General features: G+C 58.6%; 1 protein-coding gene and 1 long non-coding RNA gene across 8 annotated transcripts; one reads left to right on the top strand and one right to left on the bottom strand.

Annotated features, from left to right (window-relative positions):
* Positions 1 to 228: 228 nt before the first annotated feature.
* Positions 229 to 20430, top strand: Ssc5d (scavenger receptor cysteine rich family, 5 domains). Of its 7 annotated transcripts, none has more exons than XM_005413316.2 (14): positions 230 to 755; positions 1052 to 1075; positions 1347 to 1655; positions 1806 to 1919; positions 2100 to 2213; positions 2364 to 2672; positions 3462 to 3779; positions 4332 to 4508; positions 8378 to 8695; positions 10217 to 10789; positions 10867 to 11181; positions 11377 to 11544; positions 18002 to 18166; positions 19092 to 20430. In XM_005413316.2, the coding sequence occupies exons 1-14, from the start codon at positions 731 to 733 to the stop codon at positions 20357 to 20359; spliced, it is 4197 nt and encodes a 1398-aa protein (XP_005413373.1). In that variant the 5' UTR covers positions 230 to 730; the 3' UTR covers positions 20360 to 20430. The 7 variants fall into 7 exon arrangements, with proteins under 7 accessions (XP_013364692.1, XP_005413373.1, XP_013364691.1 ...); XM_013509237.1 differs by having other exon boundaries at positions 1293 to 1655; XM_005413315.2 differs by having other exon boundaries at positions 1049 to 1075.
* Positions 8717 to 12707, bottom strand: LOC106147489. Its single transcript, XR_001232419.1, has 3 exons — positions 12628 to 12707; positions 10210 to 10272; positions 8717 to 9701 (listed from the first exon to the last, which is right to left on the bottom strand). It is a non-coding gene; the product is annotated as an uncharacterized LOC106147489 (long non-coding RNA).
* Positions 20431 to 20736: the final 306 nt, after the last annotated feature.

Below are 20736 nucleotides of genomic sequence, written 5' to 3'. Positions count from 1 at the left end.
TCTCATCTCTGATGCCTTTTCCACATCCCTGACCCCCTCCGCCCTCCCCGCCGTCCTGTCTGGCTCCTCCTCTCCGAGTTGACAGTAACTGCTGGAGTGGAGGCAGGCGGGAGCTCGTGAGCTCATGGGCCGCCAGGCCCTGCCAGGCCTTCTGAGTCACGCTCCCCATTACCGAATTTTTTCCTCACAGCTGGCTGGTGTGGAGCGTGTGTGTGTGTGTGTGTGTGTGTGTGTGTGTGTGCAGCCCCCTCCCCCAGCCTTGACCCTTGGTCGTCCCACCTTCCTTTCTGGGGACTTGAGTTCCGCCACTCCTCTGTGGGGACCCCGGGGCTTCATGCAAGCCTCCAGCCTGGTGGGTGTCTACAGGGAGGGCTCTCTGGCTCCTGATGAGAAGTCTCCCTGCTGCTGCTCCCCACCGTGCTTCCCTGGCTGGACGAGAAGTGGGTAGAGGCCTGGCCCTCCCCGGCATCTCCCAGCTCTGGGACGCGGCTGGAGCCCGCTGGCCGACTCCCCTCCAGTGGGTGTTTGCAGTCGGACACCTCCCTCCTCCCAGGCCTCGGCCTGGCCCGGCCAGCCCCTCCCCACCCCGGCCCGCGCCTCCCCAGCCTCTCCGTCCTGGCACGGCCTCGGCCCTGCCTGCTCCTCCGTGGTCCCGGGCGCCTTGCTGGGCGCTGCCTCCTCCTCCTCCTCCTCCCCTTTTCGCCCCAGCCCTGCCCTGGACTCTGCACCCATGAGGGTCCTGGCCTGCCTCCTTGGTGAGTGGCCCAGACTGACCCCTGGCTCCCAACTTCTGGGAGCTGGCCCTGGTGCTTTGGGACACTCTGACGTCTGGCTGCCCGCCGGTCCCTGGGACCCAGCCTTCTGCGTGCCCTGTCCCCGCCTCTTAGCATTCGAGGGACCTGACCCTGGGGCCCCCGCCATCCAACCTGGGCCCCAGCCCAACTTCAGGGCTCCCTGGGCAGGGCTGTGTCTCCCCCAGCCCTCAGTGTGGGGCACGCAGAGCGGGGAGGCGTCTGTGCCTCCCTCACTGTCTACCTCCTCCTTGCAGCAGCTCTGCTGGGGATCCAGGCCGTGGGTAAGTGTCCCTGTCCTCCCCTGCCCGCCCCCCTCCCCGGCCTCGTGCTGCCCCCCTGCCGGGTCCCTGGCTGCCCCTGCTCTGCTGTGACCTCGCCTGCTGCTCTCAGCCCCCGGGGCCACGTCTGTGGACACTCTCCCCTCTGAGCCCCCCGAGGTCAGCACGCGGGTGTCCTGATGGCATCTTGTGGTGTCACCCCGGCCCTCCTGTCACCCAGTCCCTGGCCTCGCCAGTGCCCCAGCAGGGACCACACCTCTCCTCCCACCCCCAGAGCGGCTGCGCCTGGCCGACGGCCCCCACGGCTGTGCTGGCCGCCTGGAGGTCTGGTATGGCGGACGCTGGGGCACCGTGTGTGACGACGGCTGGGACCTCCGGGACGCCACGGTGGCCTGCCGCGAGCTGGGCTGCGGGGGGGCGCTGGCCGCTCCCGGGGGCGCCTTCTTTGGGGAGGGCACGGGGCCCGTGTGGCTCAGCGAGCTGGCCTGCCAGGGCCGCGAGGGGCGGCTGGGCCTCTGTCCCCACCGGGGCTGGAAGGCCCACATCTGCTCGCACGAGGAGGACGCGGGCGTGGTCTGCGCAGGTAAGGCCACGCTCCACCCTCCTGCAGGGGGCACCCCAGAGCCCAAGTGCTTACTTCCCCTAAGTCTCAGTGGCTCGGCAGCCCAGGCTGGGGCGGCCCTGTGCCTGTCAGGGACAGTCAGTGACCACACTCCGGTCACCCTCTCTGCAGGCCAGCGGGTGGCAGACTCCCGGGATGACTCAACCTCCCCGCTGGTTGGGGAACTGTGGCCGGGGCTGTCTGCAGAGCTGAGCCCTGCCTCCGAGGAGCCCCCCATGACTCACGGTGAGCCCCGAGGCGGGCTGCCCACCCCGCCCACCTCGGCCGCCGGAGAGGGCCGGAGCGGGCCGGTGTGCACGGACCTCCCGGCAGAAGACGGGTTCCCACAGGTTGCCTTTCTGGCCCTGGATGACAGGCAGGATGAGCGGCTTGGCTCATCCTGACCTGTGGCCCTCTCCTCCCCAGCCCCCCGCCCAGCTGGGAGCCCCCAGAACAGCCCCCGGAAGAAAAGCCCCCGGCCGCCCAAGCAGACCAAGTCCACCCGAGCCCCTCTGCTGACGACTGGGGCCCCCCGCCAAGGTAAGCATCCTTAGGCCTCTGCCCCCAAATGTGGAGGCTGCAAAAGGCTTAGTCCCACCGACCTGAGGACGGGGTGCTGCTCTCCACCTGGGCTCCGGAGGACTCAGGGTCAGCCCTGCCCCCTATTCCCTCCCTCCCGCCTTCCCTCAGACCGGCTGCGCCTGGTTTCGGGGCCCCACGGCTGTGCTGGCCGCCTGGAGGTCTGGCATGGTGGCCGCTGGGGCACGGTGTGTGACGACGGCTGGGATCTCCGGGACGCCACGGTGGCCTGCCGCGAGCTGGGCTGCGGGGGCGCGCTGGCCGCCCCTGGGGGTGCCAGATTCGGGCCCGGCTTGGGGCCCGTGTGGATGGACGATGTGGGGTGTGGTGGCGGCGAGCAGGCCCTCCGGGACTGTCCCCGAAGCCCCTGGGGCCGGAGCAACTGTGACCACAGCGAGGACGCGGGGCTGGTCTGCACGGGTACGTCGGGCCGGGCGCTAGCCTCCCTCCTGCCTCCCTCAGCCCAGCTGCCCCGCTCCCTCTAGGCCGCTACTGAGGGCTGCTCTGCCTCCCCACCCCATTCTGCACAGTGGCAGCCGCCGTCCTCCTCAGGCAGGTGTGCTTCCCCGAGGGGTGGGGCTGGGGGTGCCCGCAGCTCCTCTGTCCCTCTGCTGGCCAGCCCCTCCTGGCTCCTCAGGCAGGTGTGCTTCCCCGAGGGGTGGGGCTGGGGGTGCCGGCAGCTCCTCTGTCCCTCTGCTGGCCAGCCCCTCCTGGCTCCTCAGGCAGGTGTGCTTCCCCGAGGGGTGGGGCTGGGGGTGCCGGCAGCTCCTCTGTCCCTCTGCTGGCCAGCCCCTCCTGGCTCCTCAGGCAGGTGTGCTTCCCCGAGGGGTGGGGCTGGGGGTGCCGGCAGCTCCTCTGTCCCTCTGCTGGCCAGCCCCTCCTGGCTCCCTGGTCCTGTGTCTCTGCGGGCCAACGAGGGACCTGAGGCGGGAAGAAGGGAAAGGGGAGGGGCTGTGTGGAGGGAGGCTGAGGCAGGCGCGGGCACTGGCTGGGAGCCTGTTACCGAATTCCACTGCCGACATGGTGTCTAGCTGTCCCCGGGGCCTCTGCTCTCTGACAGGGCTGGGACCGAGGCAGAGGCTGGGGCCCCTTCACCGGTCACTTCCTCCGTCCCTTAGCTCTCGGTGCCAGGGCCCTGAGGTCCAGCGCAGGCCTGCTCTGTCCCGCCCTCCTGCCCTCCTGCTGCCCCTCCCCTCGTCCTCTCCCCAGGCCCTGCCCCGAGGCTGCGCCTGGCCGACGGGCCCCACGGCTGTGCCGGCCGCCTGGAGGTCTGGCAGGGCGGGCGCTGGGGGTCGGTGTGTGACGACGCCTGGGACTTGCGTGACGCCGCCGTGGCCTGCCGGGAGCTGGGCTGCGGGGCGGCGCTGGCTGCTCCAGGGGGCGCCTTCTTTGGGGAGGGCTCTGGCCCCATCATCCTGGATGACCTCCGGTGTTTGGGAAACGAGACAGCCTTGCGGTTCTGCCCTGCGCGGCCCTGGGGCCAGCATGACTGTCACCATCGCGAGGATGCTGGGGCTGTGTGTGACGGTGAGGGGGGGAGCAGGGTGGGAGGGGGCGGTGGCACCGGAGTCCGGGACAAAGGTTGGAGGTGCAGGTCTCCCCACTCTGCCCGCACGCACTGTTCAGGCTTCCCACCTCCCCAGCTTCTCCTCGGATGGAACCTCCGTCCGCATCTGTTATTCTCAGTGGGGAAAGTTCCGTCCTTCCAGGGGGCACTGGGCAGTGCCTGGAGACATTTTGATGGTCACAAGTGGGGCTGGCAGAGTTGTCAGTGCTAGGAGTTAGAGGTCAGGGACAGAGCACAGGATGTCACCCCCACCCAGACACAGAATGACCCGGTCCAGGTGTCAGTGGTGCTAACGTAGCCTCAGCCTCGTCACAGCCCCCACTGGGCCGGCCCCCTCGGCCTCTTCATGGGGTCAGGGCCCCCGGTCCCTTTGAGCCCTAAACTCACCCACCTCTGCTTCCCTACTGCTTCATGCCCACCCCAGCCTGGTCTCCGGTCTCCCGGGTCGGGTAGTGGAAGCAGAGGAGGCTGTGCGGAAGGGGTGGGACAGGAATCTCTTCTTCCCGGCCCAGGCATGCCCCTCGGCTATGTGGCCTCCACAGCCCCCGCAGGGGACCGAAACAGCTCGGCATCCGGGGAGGCAGCCCCCGGATCCTCCCCCAGCACCTCGAGCCGGGCTCCAGGGACCGCAGGCAGCTCGCCTCCTCCAGCCTCTCCTACTGCCGCACGAGAGCCGGGCCCAGATGCGGGTGAGTCCCTTCCAGCCCCGGCCGAGTCTGTTCCTGGGGGGCCCTCTTGCAAGGGGAGGCGGGAAGAGGAGCGGGGCTCATGTCTCAGAAGGATGCACCTTGGGGGCTGGGGATTTAGCTCAGCGGCAAAAGCACCTGCCTGGCAAGGGCAAGGTCATGAGTTCGGTACCGGAGAAAAACAAACAAACAAACAAACAAAAAAGAAGGATGCACCTTGTGTTCTTGCTCTCTGACTTCACCCTAAAATCCATAACCCTGTCTGAACCAGGGCCCCCTTCTGGAGCTGGGCCTGCGTACTGAATCCACTGTAGCAAGCTTCTGGCTTCCCGTGCCCCGCAGTGTGCCCACGCGACTGTCACAAGGCCCTTGGACCAGCTCCAAATATCAGCTCTGCTAATGAATCCATCTCGCCTTTTTGCCAGGGAGGCTTTCTGGTTCTGTTTTTGGTGTTGTTGAGAGAAGGTCTTGCTATGTAATTCAGACTGGGCTTGAGCTCACTGTGTTGCCCAGGCTGGCTTTGAACTCGCGGAGATCCTCCTGCCTCAGCCTTCTGAGTGCTGGGATTATAGGTCTGCGTCACCATACCCAGGCTGCTCCTTCTGCAAATGGGGGTAAATGGCCTCCTTCACACAGGTCTTAAAAGGACCAGATCAATGGTGCTTGTTGCTTTCAAATGTAGGCGCACCACGGCTCCAGCCTGGTGGTGTCAGAAAAGGAAACAACAGTGATGGAAGAGTCTGGTGCTCGAAGTTCCCAAGAGAAGGGGGCATGCCGAAGGACTCTAGGCGTCAGGCTGTCCGTGGTTGCCTGAAACCTGGCCCCGGGGTGATGAAGGCAGGCGTACAGTGGTCCTGTGTGTGACCACCCCGTAAGGAGGCAGCTGGGCGTGGGCTCTGGATCAGTTGGTGAGCACAGAAAGGTGTACTCCCGCCGGGGAGGCCAGTCCCTTCTGAGTCAGCCAGGCCCAGGTGTGAATCGTCCAATGAGAAGGTGAGAAGGCGTGGTTAGTAGGCTGTCCCTTCGGGGTTGGAAAGGCCGAACGGAAGTGGGGCTTGCTTTCTCCATGCTCACCACTGCTAGAGGCCTCTTCTCCTTCTCCTAAATAATAACAGCCAACATTTACTGAGCACTGGCTGGCTCCTGCGGCCTGTTGCACTGTAATCCAGGCAATGCTTGCACTCCCCATGCTACAAATGAGATGGCACAGCTGAAATCCAGTGGACTTTGTACTGGTTTGGATTTTTTTTGGGAACTGGGAATTGAACTCAGTACCTTGGGCTTGCCAGGCAGGCACTGTGCCGCTGAGCTGTATTCCCAGCCCTGCAGCTGAAATCCAAAAGCCAGAATCCAAGCAGAGGTGATCTGTCCCACAGCCCAAATATATCTTCTTTGGATTGTGGTACAATACAGTCACGCACCGCATGAGGACATTTTGGTTAACAGCAGGCTGCGCGTGCGGTGGTGGCCCATGAGATCATACTGCCTGGTGACACTGCAGCCATCCTGGTTTGTGGAAGTACACTCTATGACGTCGCATGATGACACTGCCTGGCAGTGCATTTCTTGGGATGTAGCCTAACGTTAAGCAATGCCTAACTGTATACACCACAGAAATTTAGTATTCTAACTATTTTTAAGTGTACTGAGCTCAGTGGTATTAATTGCATTTATACTGTTATGTAACTGTCACCACCAGTCATCTCCAGAACTTCTTGTCATCCCTCCACTGAAAATCTGTACCCATTAAGCACTAGTTGCTAGCAATCACCATTCTACTTTTCCACTTTCTCCTTTTTTTCTTTGTCCTTTTGAGACAGGGTCTCACTCTGCAGTTCAGGCTGGCCTTGAGCTCACTTTCTAGCCCAGGCTGTTCTCGAACTCTCAATGATCCTCCTGCCTCAGCCTCCCAAGTGCTGGGATTACAGGCGTGTGCCACAACATCCAGGCTGTTTTTTTGAGTCAGGGTCTCACCATGTAATCCAGTCTCCCAAGTGCTGGGGTTATAGGGGTGTACCCATACACCCACTTACCACTCCTCTTTCTCTCTGTGTGTGAATTCGACTGCTCAAGAGACCTCATATAAATGGAATTACATACTACTGTACTTGTCTTTCTGCAACAGGTTTATTTCTCTTACCATAATGTCCTTAAGGTTCACCCATGTTCTCACAAATGACTGCATTTCATTCTTTTTAAAGGCTGAATAGCCAAGCATGGTGGTACACACCTGTAATCCCAGCACTTGGGAGGTTGAGGCAGGAGGATCTTTGCGAGTTCAAGACCAGCCTGAGCTACATAGTGAGCTCAAGGCCAGCCTGAGCTGCATAGCAAGACCCTATCTCAAAAAGACAAAAAAAAGGGGCTGGGGATTTAGCTCAGCGGCAAAGCGCCTGCCTGGCAAGCGCAAGGTCGTGAGTTTGGCTCCCAGTATCGGAGAAAAACCAAAAAAAAAAAAAAAACCCCGAAGAAAAAAAGGCCGAATTGTGTTCTGTTGTATGTATATACGACCTTTTCATTATCCATTCCTCAGTTGATGGCCATTTAATTGTTTTCACATTTTAGTTATTATGAATAGGAGTGCTGATGTCTTTTTGAGATTCTACTGCTGTTTGGGATATATATCCAGAAGGGGGGTCGCTGGATCGTATGGCAGTTCTATTTTTAATCTTTGAAGGAGCCTTCAGAACGTACCATTTTGCGTTCCCACCAAAGTCTTCAAGGGTTCTAATTTCTCTACATCTCACTGACACTTGTTACCTTTTAGTGACCATCCTAACAGGTGTGAGGTGACGTTTGATTGTGCTTTGGATTTGCAATTCCCTGATGGGTAGTGAAAAATGGTTTTTCATACTCGTTGGTGCTTTGTATACTGTCTTTGATGAAGTGTCTGTTCAATGCCCAGTTTTAAAAGATTACTTTTTTTTAAACTATTGAGTTGTAGAAATTCCTTACAGATTTTAGAGACTAACCCCTTAAGAAATTTATGGTGTGTAGATATTTTCTTCCATTCTGTGGTTTCCTTTTTACGCTGCTGATTGTTTCCCTTGATGAGCAGAAGTGTTTTAGTTTGGTGTAGTCTTATTTTTGTTTCTGTTGCTTATGCTTTGGGGGCCGTATCTATGAAATCACTGCCAACATAAATATCACTTTTTGCGTACCTATTCGTACATGGGGAGACATTTAGGATATCTTGGAGTTATTGTGAAAAGTGCTGCTGAGAACATTTGCATGCAAATATATGTTTGAGTGCCTGCTTTCAATTTATTTTGGGTATATTCCTAGTAGTGGAATTTCTGGGACCATATGGTAATTCTATTTGGCTTTCTGAGGAACCACCCACCCAGGCCTGACTCTATCCCTTGTAGTCAGCGCAGACAGGGCAAGAAAAGACCTCAACAAATCCCTGCTGCTTAGCAGGCAGGAAGGAATGATGAAGGAGGGAAGGCCTAGATGGATGAATAGGTGGATACATAGGCAGGAAACAGAGGAAAGCCGGGCACAGTGGCACATGCCTGTAATCCCAGCACTCAGGAGGCTGAGGCAGGAGGATTACTGTGAGTTGGAGCCGGTGTGGGCTACAAAGTGAGTTCAAGGTCAGTCTGAACTACATAGCAAGATCCTTTATTAAAAGACCAAAAAGAAGAAAGAGAAGGAGGAAGACAACAAGGAGGAGGAGGAAGAGGAGGAAACAACAGAGGGAAAGGCAGATGAAAAGTTGAGAGCTGAATAGTTTCCGTTTCTAATTTTTTTTTAAGTAGAAGAGATTTATTTATTTATTCATGCATTTTAGAAGGACAGATTTATTTTGGTTCATGGTTTCCAAGGCTTCACTTTTCCCTCTCTAATTCTTTGCCTGTCTCCTACCTCAGGGTCTCCCCAGCTGCGCCTGGTGGCCGGGCCCAGCAGGTGCTCAGGCCGGCTGGAGGTGTGGCACGATGGGCGCTGGGGGACGGTGTGTGACGACAGCTGGGACACGCAGGACTCGGCCGTGGTCTGCCGGGAGCTGGGCTGTGGGGGGCCTCGGCAGCCGGATCCTGCTGCGGGCCGCTTCGGCTGGGGCGCCGGCCCCATTTGGCTGGATGATGTGGGCTGTGTGGGGACGGAGGCTTCGCTCGCTGATTGCCCTGCTGCTCCCTGGGGGAAACACAACTGCGCTCACAATGAGGACGTCGGCGTCACGTGCACTGGTAAGCATGCCCTTGCCACCTGCTAGCCCTAGGAGGGCTCCCTGGGGCAGGAACAGGAACAAGCACTGACATGAACAGCAAAGGAATGCTGGTGCCTAAGCCCCAGCCCTGTGCCGCTTTGCCACATGTGGCCACATTCCAACTTCACAAGTCTAGGTTGACGGATGTTTCGCCCATTTGACTGGTAAAGAGACTGAGGCACAGAGCAGTTGAGTAATTTGTCCAAAGTTGCACCAGATTCCCAGGGAAGCTTCCTCTTCCTCCTTCCAGGAATCAAAGTCTCCCACAAAGAAGTGGACGTAGAGTCCCTGGGAGACAGAGAAGCAAAGACAGCTGAAGCACTGCATGTGTTTGCGCTCGTGCCCCCGCATGCACTGAGGCCTGTTCTCAGCTGCCAGAAGCTGAGTGGGGTGCTGGGTCCTGAGAATGGACCGTGCATGGTCCTGGTCTTTGGGAAGTCCGTGGCTTACGGAGGGAAGAGATGCACAAGCATACATCTGCAAGCCTGTGAGATTATAGCTGGGGGGTCCACAAGATGTTCTGTTTCAGGGCCTTGCTGGAGGGACCAGAAGGGCTGTTAGACTCATGGATCTGGTTCATTCTGGTGAAAAGACTCACTTTAAAGTCAGCCACAGGAACAAGTCTACAGGGCAGGGCTCAGGAGACAGGAGGTGTGAGCTCCAGCTGTCCCCTCCCGGCAGAGTCATGCAGACTGTGCTGAATTTTCCCAGCAGCATGGTGCGACACCAAGCGTGAAGTCCTGCCACCAGGGGTGCGCCCCCAGCCTTGGTGGATCGAGCTCTGTAGGGTCGTGATCTTGTAGACATGGCTGACCTCTTCTGTGGCTGCCCTGAAATCATGCTGTTAGCAGGGACAACAGCGCATGGCCCAAACCCCCTCAGGCACACAGAGAATCGCTTACTGGGCAAGTCGTGCCAGGGCCCCGCAGCCAGGGGCAAGGGGCCAAACTTTTTTCAGGCATGGTGGATCCTTGGTTGTACACATGCTGATCAGGAAGATTTTAAGATGAACAGTGGTGACTCAAGGGATGGAGTTTAACTCTACCTGATGCTATAGGGTTTGTCTTTTTTTCCCTCTTGCTGAGGGCCATGAAGAGCTATAGAAGGGTCTGAGGATAGGGAGTGGCCTGTCAGACATGGAACCACTCTGGTGGTCAGTAAGGAAAGGCATGGAGGTGGGGAGATGCATCAGAAGGCACAGAATGTGGGGTCCCTGATTCAAGGCAAAGGCTAGGGAGGTGTAGAGGAGGGGACAGGTTTTAGGGGGGCAAAGGAGTCAGTCACAACTAGGCAGTAAATGCCAGGACGGTGGGCGTCACCCTGGCTTTGGCTCACCCTGGTCCCCAGGCTCTAACACAATGCATGGCATATGGGACGTGCTCCATAAATTTTTGTCCCATGAATGAACAGGAATTTGGTGACTGGCTAAAGAGGAGGGCCCTGGACAAATCTTGTCACTGTGGTGTCTCACCGTTCTTTTTCTTCTCCACTCACCTCCCAGGGAGCCCTGGTTTGGACACCATCGCAGACCCCTTCAGCTGGAGCTGGCTCCCTGGCCTGGGTAGAGATCGAGATGCTTGGCTCCCGGGAGAACTGGCCACCAAGCCCTCTGCAAGTCTAACCTCTAGTGTTCCCGAAAAAACAACCACTAAGGCCCCAGGGAAAACCCCCAAGAGTACTAAGAAGTGGGTGACCAAAAACGCAAAGAGACCAACCACTCAGCCTCCCAGGATGCCAACCACTAAACACCCCAGAGGCCTGGGTACCCAAAGCTCCCCAGAACTAACCTCACAGACCAAAACTCTGACCACTGAAGCTTCCCCAAAACGAACCTCTGAGTTACCAAAAAGGCTGCCCACGGAGGCTCCCCACAGATGGACCTCATACCTCACCTCCAAGACAACTCCTCGGGCCCTCTGGGAATGGCCCTCAGGGACCACGACAACACTGTCCCCTCAAGGCCCTCGAGAAATGACCTCTGAGACCACCATCGAACAAATCCATCAGGCCTCCCTGGAGCCATCTGCTGAGACTCCAGCTTCCTCCCCCACGGCCAGCATCTCTAGGGAATCGGGTGAGTGGGAGGGGAAGGGAGAGGGGCACACCCGGAAGGCTGCCCCAGCTCCTGACCCGAGGGCCTTCCACCCCCAGGCCCCTTCCGGGTTCGTCTGGCCGACGGGCCCAACAGGTGTGCTGGCCGGCTAGAAGTGTGGCATGCCGGACGCTGGGGGACAGTCTGTGATGACAACTGGGACCTGCGGGATGCCACTGTGGTCTGCTGGGAACTGGGTTGTGGAAAGGTCCGCGCCCGAGTGGGCAAAACCCACTATGGCCCAGGGACCGGGCCCATCTGGTTGGATGACATGGGCTGTAAGGGCAGTGAGACCTCGCTGAGCGACTGCCCCTCAGGGGGATGGGGGAAGCACAACTGTGACCACGAGGAAGACGTGGGGCTCGCTTGCACTGGTACCAGGGGACGGGCAGGGAGGAAGCCGAGGGATGGAGTCAGAGCGGGGCAAGGGGACTGTACTGGGGTGCTTCTCTGGGGGCTGGGGTGGGGGCACTGGGGAGCTGCTCCAGCAGACTCTAGAAGGGAAGGGAGTAGTAGCAAGGACCTTTGAAGCCAGGGATCCAATCAACCACCACCTCATTTCTCCCAAGGCTACACAGATGATGACGATTATCCCTCCTGGACCTGGGACCCCACTTTGGGAGAGGATCTGGCCAAAGGGGCCACCACGGCACCAGGGCCTGGACGTGCTCTTCCATGGGGTACCACCAGGCACCCAGGGATCTCCTCCCCGGCAGCACGGCGCCCTCCAGTCACAGGTGAGGGTTTGATGGGGTGGCCGTGGGGGCCCATCAGCCGCCATTCTTCTCCCTGCCATTTGCAGACAGTCCCTTCTAAGTGAGCTTGCTCAAGCCACCACGACCCAGGCGGGCTGTCCCGGGCTCCAGAGACCCCAAGAGCCTTCCCTTCTCGAGCGCAGTGGTGGTCCTCTGCTCCCGGCCCAGGAGAGGAATCACGGCTCTGAGCGATCAGAGCAGCCTACGTTCCTCCTAAGCCACCAGGGCCACTGGGAAGTGGCTCTACCACGCCGGCCTGGGGCCCTTGATCCAGAGCCTTGCTAGGGTGGGAACCCTCCAGACCCCTCAGCCCTGGGCTGCCACGCCACCATCACTGTCGCCGCCCTAGGTCCCCCAAAGCAGGCGAAGGCAGACCTGTCCTCAAAGCTCAGGCACTGGCCTGGACCTGCGGGGACGGCTGGCGCGTGGGCTCTGTCTGCTGCTCGCCCTGGGCTTGCCCCAGCAAGGCGGACCCAAGGGCACAGCTCCGCTGCCCTGTGCCCCGCGGCCTGTTTCGTGTCCCCGTCACCTTCCCTTTCACGGCCAGCGCGGGGCCTTGACCTCCCCCAGGTCCCACGCCACGCCCACGCTTGCCTGCGCGCCTGCGCGCCTGCCTGTCTCCCGCATGGCCGCCCGCCTCTGCTCCTGCCTCACTCTGGCCGCTTCCTCCCGGGCCAGGTCACTGCCTGCACTCCTCCTTCCGCTTTCTTCCTCTTTCACTTTCCACCTCATCCCGGTCGCTCGCGGCAGTTCTCACGGGCGGAACCTTCTTTCTCCCATTTTCCTCTTGTCTCCAGTTCGCATGGTTCTGTTTGTCTCGCCTTTCCCATGTTCTCGTTTTTCTTTCCTTTCTCACCGTCCTCATCCCTGCTTCCCACTCCCGTCCCCTCACCCGCGCCTCACCCCCTCGTTGCTTGTGTCCCCCGCCATTTTCCTCTCTGCCCCGCCACGCATCTCTCCCTCCGCCGTGCCCCCCGTGGTCTCTCCAGCCCTTGTTTCCCTCCCAGGCGCCCCTGCGCCTGCCCTGCCTTTCCTCAGTGGCCCGTCTCAGTCTCCCCCATTCACCTCACGCTCCCCCTGCCCGGTGTGGGCCTCTGTGGCCCGGGGCCGCTCCGCCCGCCCCTGCCGAGAGCCGCCCCTGCGCCTCCTGCTCCGGGGCTGCGCGTCCGTTCCCGCCCTTTTCTGGCGCTCAGCACGCATGCGCACGCCGGCCCTAGTCCGGGCAGGGCGGAAAGATGGGCGCCGCGGGAGGTGCCGTGTCCCCGCCGCTATGAAGGCGGGAGAGGCGCACCGGACGGAACTGCAGTCGGTCTTGCCACCCGGGCCAGGGAGGGAGCAGGCGGCGTGACTAGGGTGGGGAGAATCAGGCCGAGTCGGGCTCAGCATCCTGGGCTTCCAGAGGCGCCGTCCTGCCCGAACGCAGTCCGCGCTCCAGAGCCTTGCCTCTTAGCGACCCAGCGCGGCCTTCCTGACCCCATGGCGCCCCCTCGTGGTGTCCCTCCAGGGAGAGGCCTGCAGCCAAATGCAGAGCTGCAAAGTGTGACACAGTCCCATGTCCTGTGCAGCCTTAATAACGGGAAGACTTTGGAAGGAGATAGGAAGCCAGCGTGCGGGCGCTGGGCTGAAATCCCAGCACTCTGGGAGGCTGAGGCAGGAGAATCGAAGTTCTGAGAATGGCACTTCGCCCACCCTGGGCAACTTAATGATTTAGCGAGACCCAACCTGTCTCAAAAAAAAGCGGGTGCGGGGGAGAGAAAGGACAGGCACGAATTCATCTCTTCAATGGCAAAGAAAAAACGACTTCGCCTCTTAGAGCCCTGTTTCTTCCTCCGGGAAAGACCTCTGCTCCAGAGGTGCTGAGAATGCTCAAGGGGAGCTCGCGTACTCTCGATGGCGCCATTCTGGCGACCCGGTGACACGGGTCCTCTAGCTAACACCGTGTTTCCGGTGATGGGATAAGTGACCTCAAGGAAATTATTTCTGACTCAGAGGCCTTGCTGTGGATCCGGTTTACACACTCGTGCACCCTGCCCTGGGGTGGGAAAGGGGTGGGTTCTGGGGTCCGGGTCCCCTGCAGGTTCCATTATGGGTTCCGGGGACTGGAACTGCTGGAAGGCTACAGGTCTCCTCCAACAGCAAAAGCACTGGTTGTTGGAGTCACTTCATGAAAATGAGCAACGGCTTCAGGGTTCAGGCAGGAGTGGTTATTTACAGCCGAGAAATCAAGCAAAACCTCCAGGGCGGTGGTAGGACTTCAGCAGCAGAGGACAGTGGGAAGGATTTATGAGGTACAGTCTTAAAAATGGTGTATGATTTAATTTAAAAAATTACAGTAAAAGACATTGCCTCGAATTCCCTTCAAAACCCTCCCCTCAAGGGGCGCGGTGGCGCACGCCTGTCATCCCCGTGCTTGGGAGGCTGAGACAGGAGGATCCTCATGAGTTCGAGGCCAGCCTGGGCTCCATAGTGAGTTCAAGGTCAACCTGTACTATCTAGCCAGACTCTCTCTCTCAAAACAAAACAAAACAAAATGAAAATTCCTCCCCTCACTCAAACACGATCCCATCATCCTTGCCGCTTCCTGGAGCAGCTCTGGAGTGCACTCTCCTGAGTGTCTTCAGTTGCGCTGTGCTAATGTCCTGAGTTGATTCTAAATGTTTCCCATTTGTGGTCACTTTGACTTTGGGGAAGAGCCGGCAATCACACGGTGCCAGATGCGGTCCGCAAGGTGGATGAGGACAAAGGGGCCTGTTTTTATAAGCCTGCCTTCCAGTTGGATGGTACCTGGCAGCCACATTCACCATATTTTTTATTGTACCCCATGAGGACCCTCAGGAAAGAGGACTTGCCTAGCTGCCGCAGAAAGGGACGAGAACGATGGGGCAGTGTGTCCGAAGTGAGGGAAGTATTTTTAGGGGCAATATCCATGGCAATGTGTCTTTCACTGTAATAATTTTTTAAGAATTTGGAATTCACCATATTTTTCTATCACCCCTTTATACAGAATCAGTTTAGGCCCCCTGGAGAACCCAAGGTCGCTCTTGCCATCTCAGGTCACACACTGAGGTTATGCATCTGAGGGTGCAAGGTCTGAGGAGTGGGGTGCTATTCCGAGTGCCTGGGGCAGTGCTTAACATTCAGGAGAGACTCACTTGTTTGTTGAATGAATGAGTGAATGAAGAAGTGGAAGCAGGAGGTCCAGAGAGCATGCAGGAGACAAACCGAAGGCCTAAGGAGGTTGCATTTTCACTTTTCAATTCTTCAAACAACATTTCTTGAGACCTCCGAGAGCGCTGCACCTGGAGACGCACTGATATCAGCTCAGGCCAGTGTGGACGGCGTGGCAGCCACCACTGGACACAGCTGTGAGGACCGAGGGCTGCCCGCGCCCGGGAGAGGGTGGGCAGGAGCTCAAGAGGAGCAGCAGGGTGGCCGCGCAGATCCCCACCACAGCAGACATGGCGCTGGCAAAGACCCCAGGGCAGGAGCGGGCGTCCTCAGGTCCTGTGGTAGGAGCTGAGCCTATGGGGCACCACGGGTTAGGTGGGGGTGCGGACGGAAAGTTGGAGACAGAGACCCAGCAGCCACAGCAGCAGAGCACTGCAGGCAGAAGCACAGCACGTGGGGACCTCAGGAGGCGGCAGTGGTGCCGGGGGCTCAGAGGGGCGGGCAGAGGCAAAGCTGGGGGTGCTTCACGACCGCAGGCATAGCCTAGGCAGGGGTTTTGCAGAATCACACAGTTCTGCTGTGTGAGGTCTCACACAGGAGAGGGTCCGAGGTTAAGTGGGAGGTTGAGGTTAGAGGTTGGACCATGATGATTGTTATTATTACAGTGAAGGTTTGTAGAGCCCTCTTTGTGTGTTCCTTACAGAGCAAGCAGCATGTGCAAAGGCCTGGTGTTACCCTGTTTTGAGCCAGTAACCCGGCTTAATTCACTTCCTTCCCAAGGAGCCTTGAAGTGCTGTCCTCCAGCCCACTGGAGGAGGAAACTGAGGCACGGGGAAGGAAGAACCACAAGAGGCAGAGCTACCTCTAGACTGCAGAGGGAGGCCGGGAAGGACAGGGTCAGCACTGAAGCGTCCCGGGGGCATGGAGAGGGGTGACCGACCTGAGCAGGAAGGGGAAAGCCCCGGAGCTAAGTCCTAAAGGATGAGTGAGCCGCATGGTGGTGCACTCCTGTGATCTCAGCACTCAGGAGGCTGAGGCAGGAGAGTGCTACGAGTTCAAGGCCAGGCTGGGCTACCTAGTGAGACCCTGTATCAAAAAACCACCCACTACCAAAAGAGGAAGAATCCAAGCTCACCAGGAAAGGAAGGGGTGAGGCTGGGGGAGCTGTACCTCATTTAGTTATTTACTTTTTTTTGTACTTTTTGTTTTGTTTTGATACAGGGTCTCACTATGTTTTTCTGATACTAGGAATCGAACTCAGGACCTTGCACTTGCCCGGCAGGTTCTTTTGCTGCTGAGCTAAATCTCCAGCCCCTGTACCTCGTTTAGAATGAGCGCCTGTGGCAGCCCCACCAGTAGCCATGGAGAGATTCTGGCTCCCAGCTTGCAGTGCAGCACAAGGAGCTCACTGGTGCTGTTTTTTCTTTATTTTTAGTACTGGAGGTTAAGCCAGGACCTTTACTCTGAGCTATGTCTCCAGCCCTTTGGTTTTTACTTTGAGACAAGGTGTCACAGAATCACTAAGTCACTCAAGTGGGGCTCAAACTTGTGATGCTACTGCCTCAGGCTCCTAGGGTGCTGGGAGGACAGGCATGTGCCCCCACCCCCGCCTCAGAGCTGTATGTATGACCACAAACACCAGCAGGAGCCCAAGTGTCCGCCCAGCCCACGGGCGTGCAGATAAACCCCGGGGGTGCTCACAGTGGGTGTGCTGTGGAGGTGAGTGAGGAGGGGCGGAGTCACAGGTCCTCAACACAGAGAGCGCACCAGCCCTGCACCCCAGGACCCAGCTGCCAGAGTGAGACCCATTTCCCAGACCGGGCGCGGGGGAGGTGGCTGGGTCTCAGAGAAGCTCCTACCTTGACCAGCCTGGCTAGGACAGAGCCAGTAGGATGTAGGGACTTAATGAAGCCCGATCTCAAAATAAAAAGTAAAAAAAGGGCTGGGGATACAGCTCGGTGGGAAGGCCCTGGGTCCAGTCCCCAGTACTGGAAAAAATTTGAAAAGAAAAGAAAGTCGGGGACAGAGACAGGCCACTAGCACACAGCAGGCTCTGAGAGTGGGTTCTGAAGACACAGCAAGTGGGCTGACATTTACCAGGCAGCCGCGGGAAGTTTGACTCTTCGTGGGGCCCTCCGGAAACCAGCGCCGTGGAAAGATCTGCAGTGATTCGCCGCCGATAGGCTTCTTCCCCTCACCTTTTTTCCTTCTTTCATGGCACTAGGGGTGGAAAATGTCCCCCGCTCTCTGCCTCTCTTTCATTTTGACGCAGTGCTTTGTTTTGTTTTGTTTTTGAGACAGGGTCTCGCTATGCAGTTCAGGCTGGCCTTGAGCTCACTTTGTAGCCCAGGCTGGCCTCAAACTTGCAACGATCCTCCTGCCTCAGTCTCCTGAGTGCTGGAATTACAGACATATGCCACCGCGCCCAGCATTGACACAGTGTCTTGCTCTGTGTTTCAGGCTGGTCTTGAACTCAAAGCAATTCTGCCTCAGCCTCCTGAGTGGTGGGACTACTGGCGTGTGCCACCACACCCAGCCTTGTTCTCGATTTTGACTGTGTGGCTGTCGTACAACCTTGTGAATATACTAGAAACTACTGGATTACATACTTTCGGGCGGTGAACAGGATGTGAATGAAAAGCTCCAGAAAGCTCTTGTTAAAATAAGCTCGTTGGTCAACAAAGCTAGAAGGGTGAATTCTCCTTCTAGTCTCCCTAAATAATATGGTGGATATACAGCTAGATCAAATAAGTTTAGATGTTACGTGAAGTTATTCTACAGAGATGACCCAAGTGTATTCAGCCAAAATAATACAAAAAAAAAAAAAGGTGTTACAGAACTATTTCGAGCTGTTCATTAATAAAGATAAAATAGAATTTTCTTCCCCAGGAAAAGGAGAAGGAAGAACAGGGTCAGGTCACGGGGAGCTGAAATAATAGATAATTTTGTTTGTTTTGTTTGGTTTTTGAGACGGCCTTGCTGTTAGTTCCGGCTGGCCTTGAACTCAGTCTGTAGCCCAAGCGGGCCACAAACCCAACGTGAACCTCCTGAGTGCTGGGACTACAGTCTTGTGCCACCACACCTGGCCTGAGCTTATTTCATGCTCTGGTTTCCAGCTCTGTCTGGGAAGCCAGGAGCACCTGGACTGACCACTACATTGCTGTTGGTCAGGGAGGAGCCGCCGGAGCGAGCGAGCCGTCTGCAGCCACCTGTACCGCCGCACGGCAGCACCAGGATGGCGTGACTCAGCCTCTTCCTTGTGTCCCTGCAGGTGGCCAGGATGGTTACAAACTTTCCGGGACATGGGACACGCCTTTGGACAGGAGCCCGGTCAAGGGGACGCCCACCACAGCCAGGCCAGCACCCACCCCTTTCAGTGGCACTACCAGGCACCCAGGACACCCCTCTCCGGCTCCCAGGGCCCGGGGGGACACAGGTGAGCAGGCGGCCTAGGGAGTTGTGCCTCGGGGTGGACTCTTAGAAGCCCTGACCTGGACAAGGTGGCATCAAGGCTAGCGGTGCCCCACGGGGCATCTGGCAGTGCTGGATGTGGTGACTGGAAGTGGTAGAGGCCACAGATGGTGTCCAACAACCTGCAGTGTGCAGGATATGTTCACAGCAAGGCCTGAGGTGTTCGCAGGGCAAGGCTGGGAGACCTTCACACAGACTTTGCCAGTTACCCCTGCAAGGAAGGAAATGATAGGAAATCTGCAGAGTGAGCCCAGACACCAACATGGTGTCCGTGCCTACATGGCCAAGGTGCCTGCATGGCCCAGGGTGTGTATAAGTGTCATCCCTGCACTCCAGCAGGCTGAGGCAGGAGGATCACTAGTTCAAGCCAACCCTGGGCAGTTTAATGTCTTAGCAATACTCTGTCTCAAAATAAAAAATAAAAAACGTTTGGGGATGTAGCCCAGTGCAAAGGCCCTGAGTTCATTCCGCAGTACCAAAAAAAAGTGTATCTTGATTTTTGAGATTGCCGTTTAATAATCTCATATCTCCCTGCTTCCGGTATTTCTGTACCCCAAGGCGGCCCCCACCATCCTCCTACATCCCCCCACATCCCCAGCCGGCTGATTGCCGCCCCCTCCCTCCTGTATCCCTGGCACCCTCACCCGGTCTCCCGCGTCCAGTGGGTCCCTGCACCTGCACCTGCGCACCGCAGAGGACGCCAGGTGGCGCCCGGAGCCTCGCAGGCGGCGGGAGGAGGGGCCTTAGGGCTGGGTGAAGTCTGCTGGTGACCTGTGACGTCCTGAGCCCTGCGACCTCCTATTGGCCAGTCTCCCGGGGGCGGGGAGGTGGGCGAGGCAGTGGGCGGGGCGGGCTGACCTTAGGCGGACTGTGTCCCCCTCCTCCCCCAGGTTCCCCGCGGAGGCCGGGGCCCGACCATCGCCTGCTGCGGCCCACTGCAGCCCGGGCAGCGCCTCCCACGCGGCGCCCGGCCCCCTCCGCCTCGCCTGGGCCGCCGCTGACCTCTGACTCAACCTCTGTCCCTCCGGGCACCTCGGCGCCCACCCCGGACCTGCCCTCCTCGACCACGCCCGACCTCGCTCCCGCACCGACCTCACTGCCCACTGCGCCCCAGGAGCTGACGTCTGAGCCCTCTGCACCGCCAGAGGGGACCCCGGGATCTGACACAACACCAGATTTGGGCACAGCCACAGGAACTTCTGGATCCCCAGAGCGCTCCACGAGCCCGCACCCCACTACTGCCTCATACTCCACCACCGCCCCGAACCCCACCACCGCCCCGATCCCCACCACCGCCCAGTACCTCACCACAACCCCGCTCCCCACCACAACCCCGCTCCCCACCACAACCCCGCTCCCCGCCACAAGCCCCCACCACACCACTCCTCCTCCTCCTACCATCTCTGACCCCACCCGGCCTCCCAACCCCTCCTCCAGCCCTGTCATCACCACTCAGTCTCTTGCGACCTCCCCAGGGACAGAGTTCCCCTCCTCCACCCCAGCACCGAGGGTTATGCCCAGCCTGCACCCCCAGGTGACCTCTAAGGGGGCCCCTCACACCCCCACATCTCAGATGTGGAGCCCAGCGCCCTCTCCGGCCTCAGAGGCCAGCCCCTCCAGGTTTCCTCCAGCCTCAAGCACGGATCCACTGTCCACTAAGGACTTCAGGACCCCCAGGAGCCAGAACCCCACACTAACCCCACCACAGACCCAGACCCCGGCCCCAGCCTCCAGCCCCACTGTGATCTCTGACCTCCCCCTCCCACCCACATCCCATCCCTTGGATCAACCTCCCCTTGACCACCTCCCCTTAGGGCCAAGTCCTGGTCAGACCCTGGACCCCCTTGGCCCCTGTGCCTCCCCAGCACCCCCTATGAGGGTCATGGCTTGTGAGCCGCCTGCCTTGGTGGAGCTGGTGGCTGCTGTGAGAGACATTGGTGGCCAGCTGCAGAGGCTGACCTGGGTCCTGGAACAAGACCTGCAGGAACGCCAAGCCCTGGGGCTAGGGCTGGCCCAGCTGGTAGAGGCTGCCCAGGGCCTGGGGCAACTGGGTGAGACCGTAAAGAGACTGGCAGAAGTGGCCTGGCCCCCCAGCACACCTATACCCACCACCACCACCCCAGAGGAGGAGGAGAGACCTCTGAGGGGAGATGTATGACCCTCTCCAAGATGTGGGAGTTTAAGCTCCTCTCAGACAAACCAAAGAAAATCATAGTATCTAACTAAAAATAGGTGTAAATGACATTTTTGAGGGATAGGGGAACCCAAGAGAGATGGAATCACAAGATTGATTTGGATTCGTGAAAACCACAGGTGCCAAACATGGTGGTCGTGGTGGTGGTGTTGTTCATGATGGTGGCAGTGGTAAGATGGAGATGATAATGGTGATGGTGGTAATGGCAGTGATGATGGTAGTGGTGGTGATGATGGTGGTGATGGAAATGGCGGTGGTAGTGATCATAATAGCAATGGTAGTGATGATGGTGATGGTGGTGATGATGGTGATGGTGGTGGTGGTGATGGTGGTGATGATGG

The sequence above is a fragment of the Chinchilla lanigera genome, unplaced genomic scaffold (assembly GCF_000276665.1).
Source record: "Chinchilla lanigera isolate Chin_1 unplaced genomic scaffold, ChiLan1.0 scaffold00166, whole genome shotgun sequence".
In the NCBI taxonomy this organism is placed as follows: domain Eukaryota; kingdom Metazoa; phylum Chordata; class Mammalia; order Rodentia; family Chinchillidae; genus Chinchilla; species Chinchilla lanigera.
This window is presented reverse-complemented; position numbering and strand designations above follow the sequence as displayed.

Coding starts and splice junctions, on each gene's coding strand:
- Ssc5d (XM_013509236.1), top strand. CDS start 731: ATGAGGGTCCTGGCCTGCCTCCTTG. Junction 1,656..1,805: donor CGCGGGCGTGGTCTGCGCAG/GTAAGGCCACGC, acceptor CCCTCTCTGCAG/GCCAGCGGGTGGCAGACTCC. Junction 3,780..4,331: donor TGCTGGGGCTGTGTGTGACG/GTGAGGGGGGGA, acceptor TTCCCGGCCCAG/GCATGCCCCTCGGCTATGTG.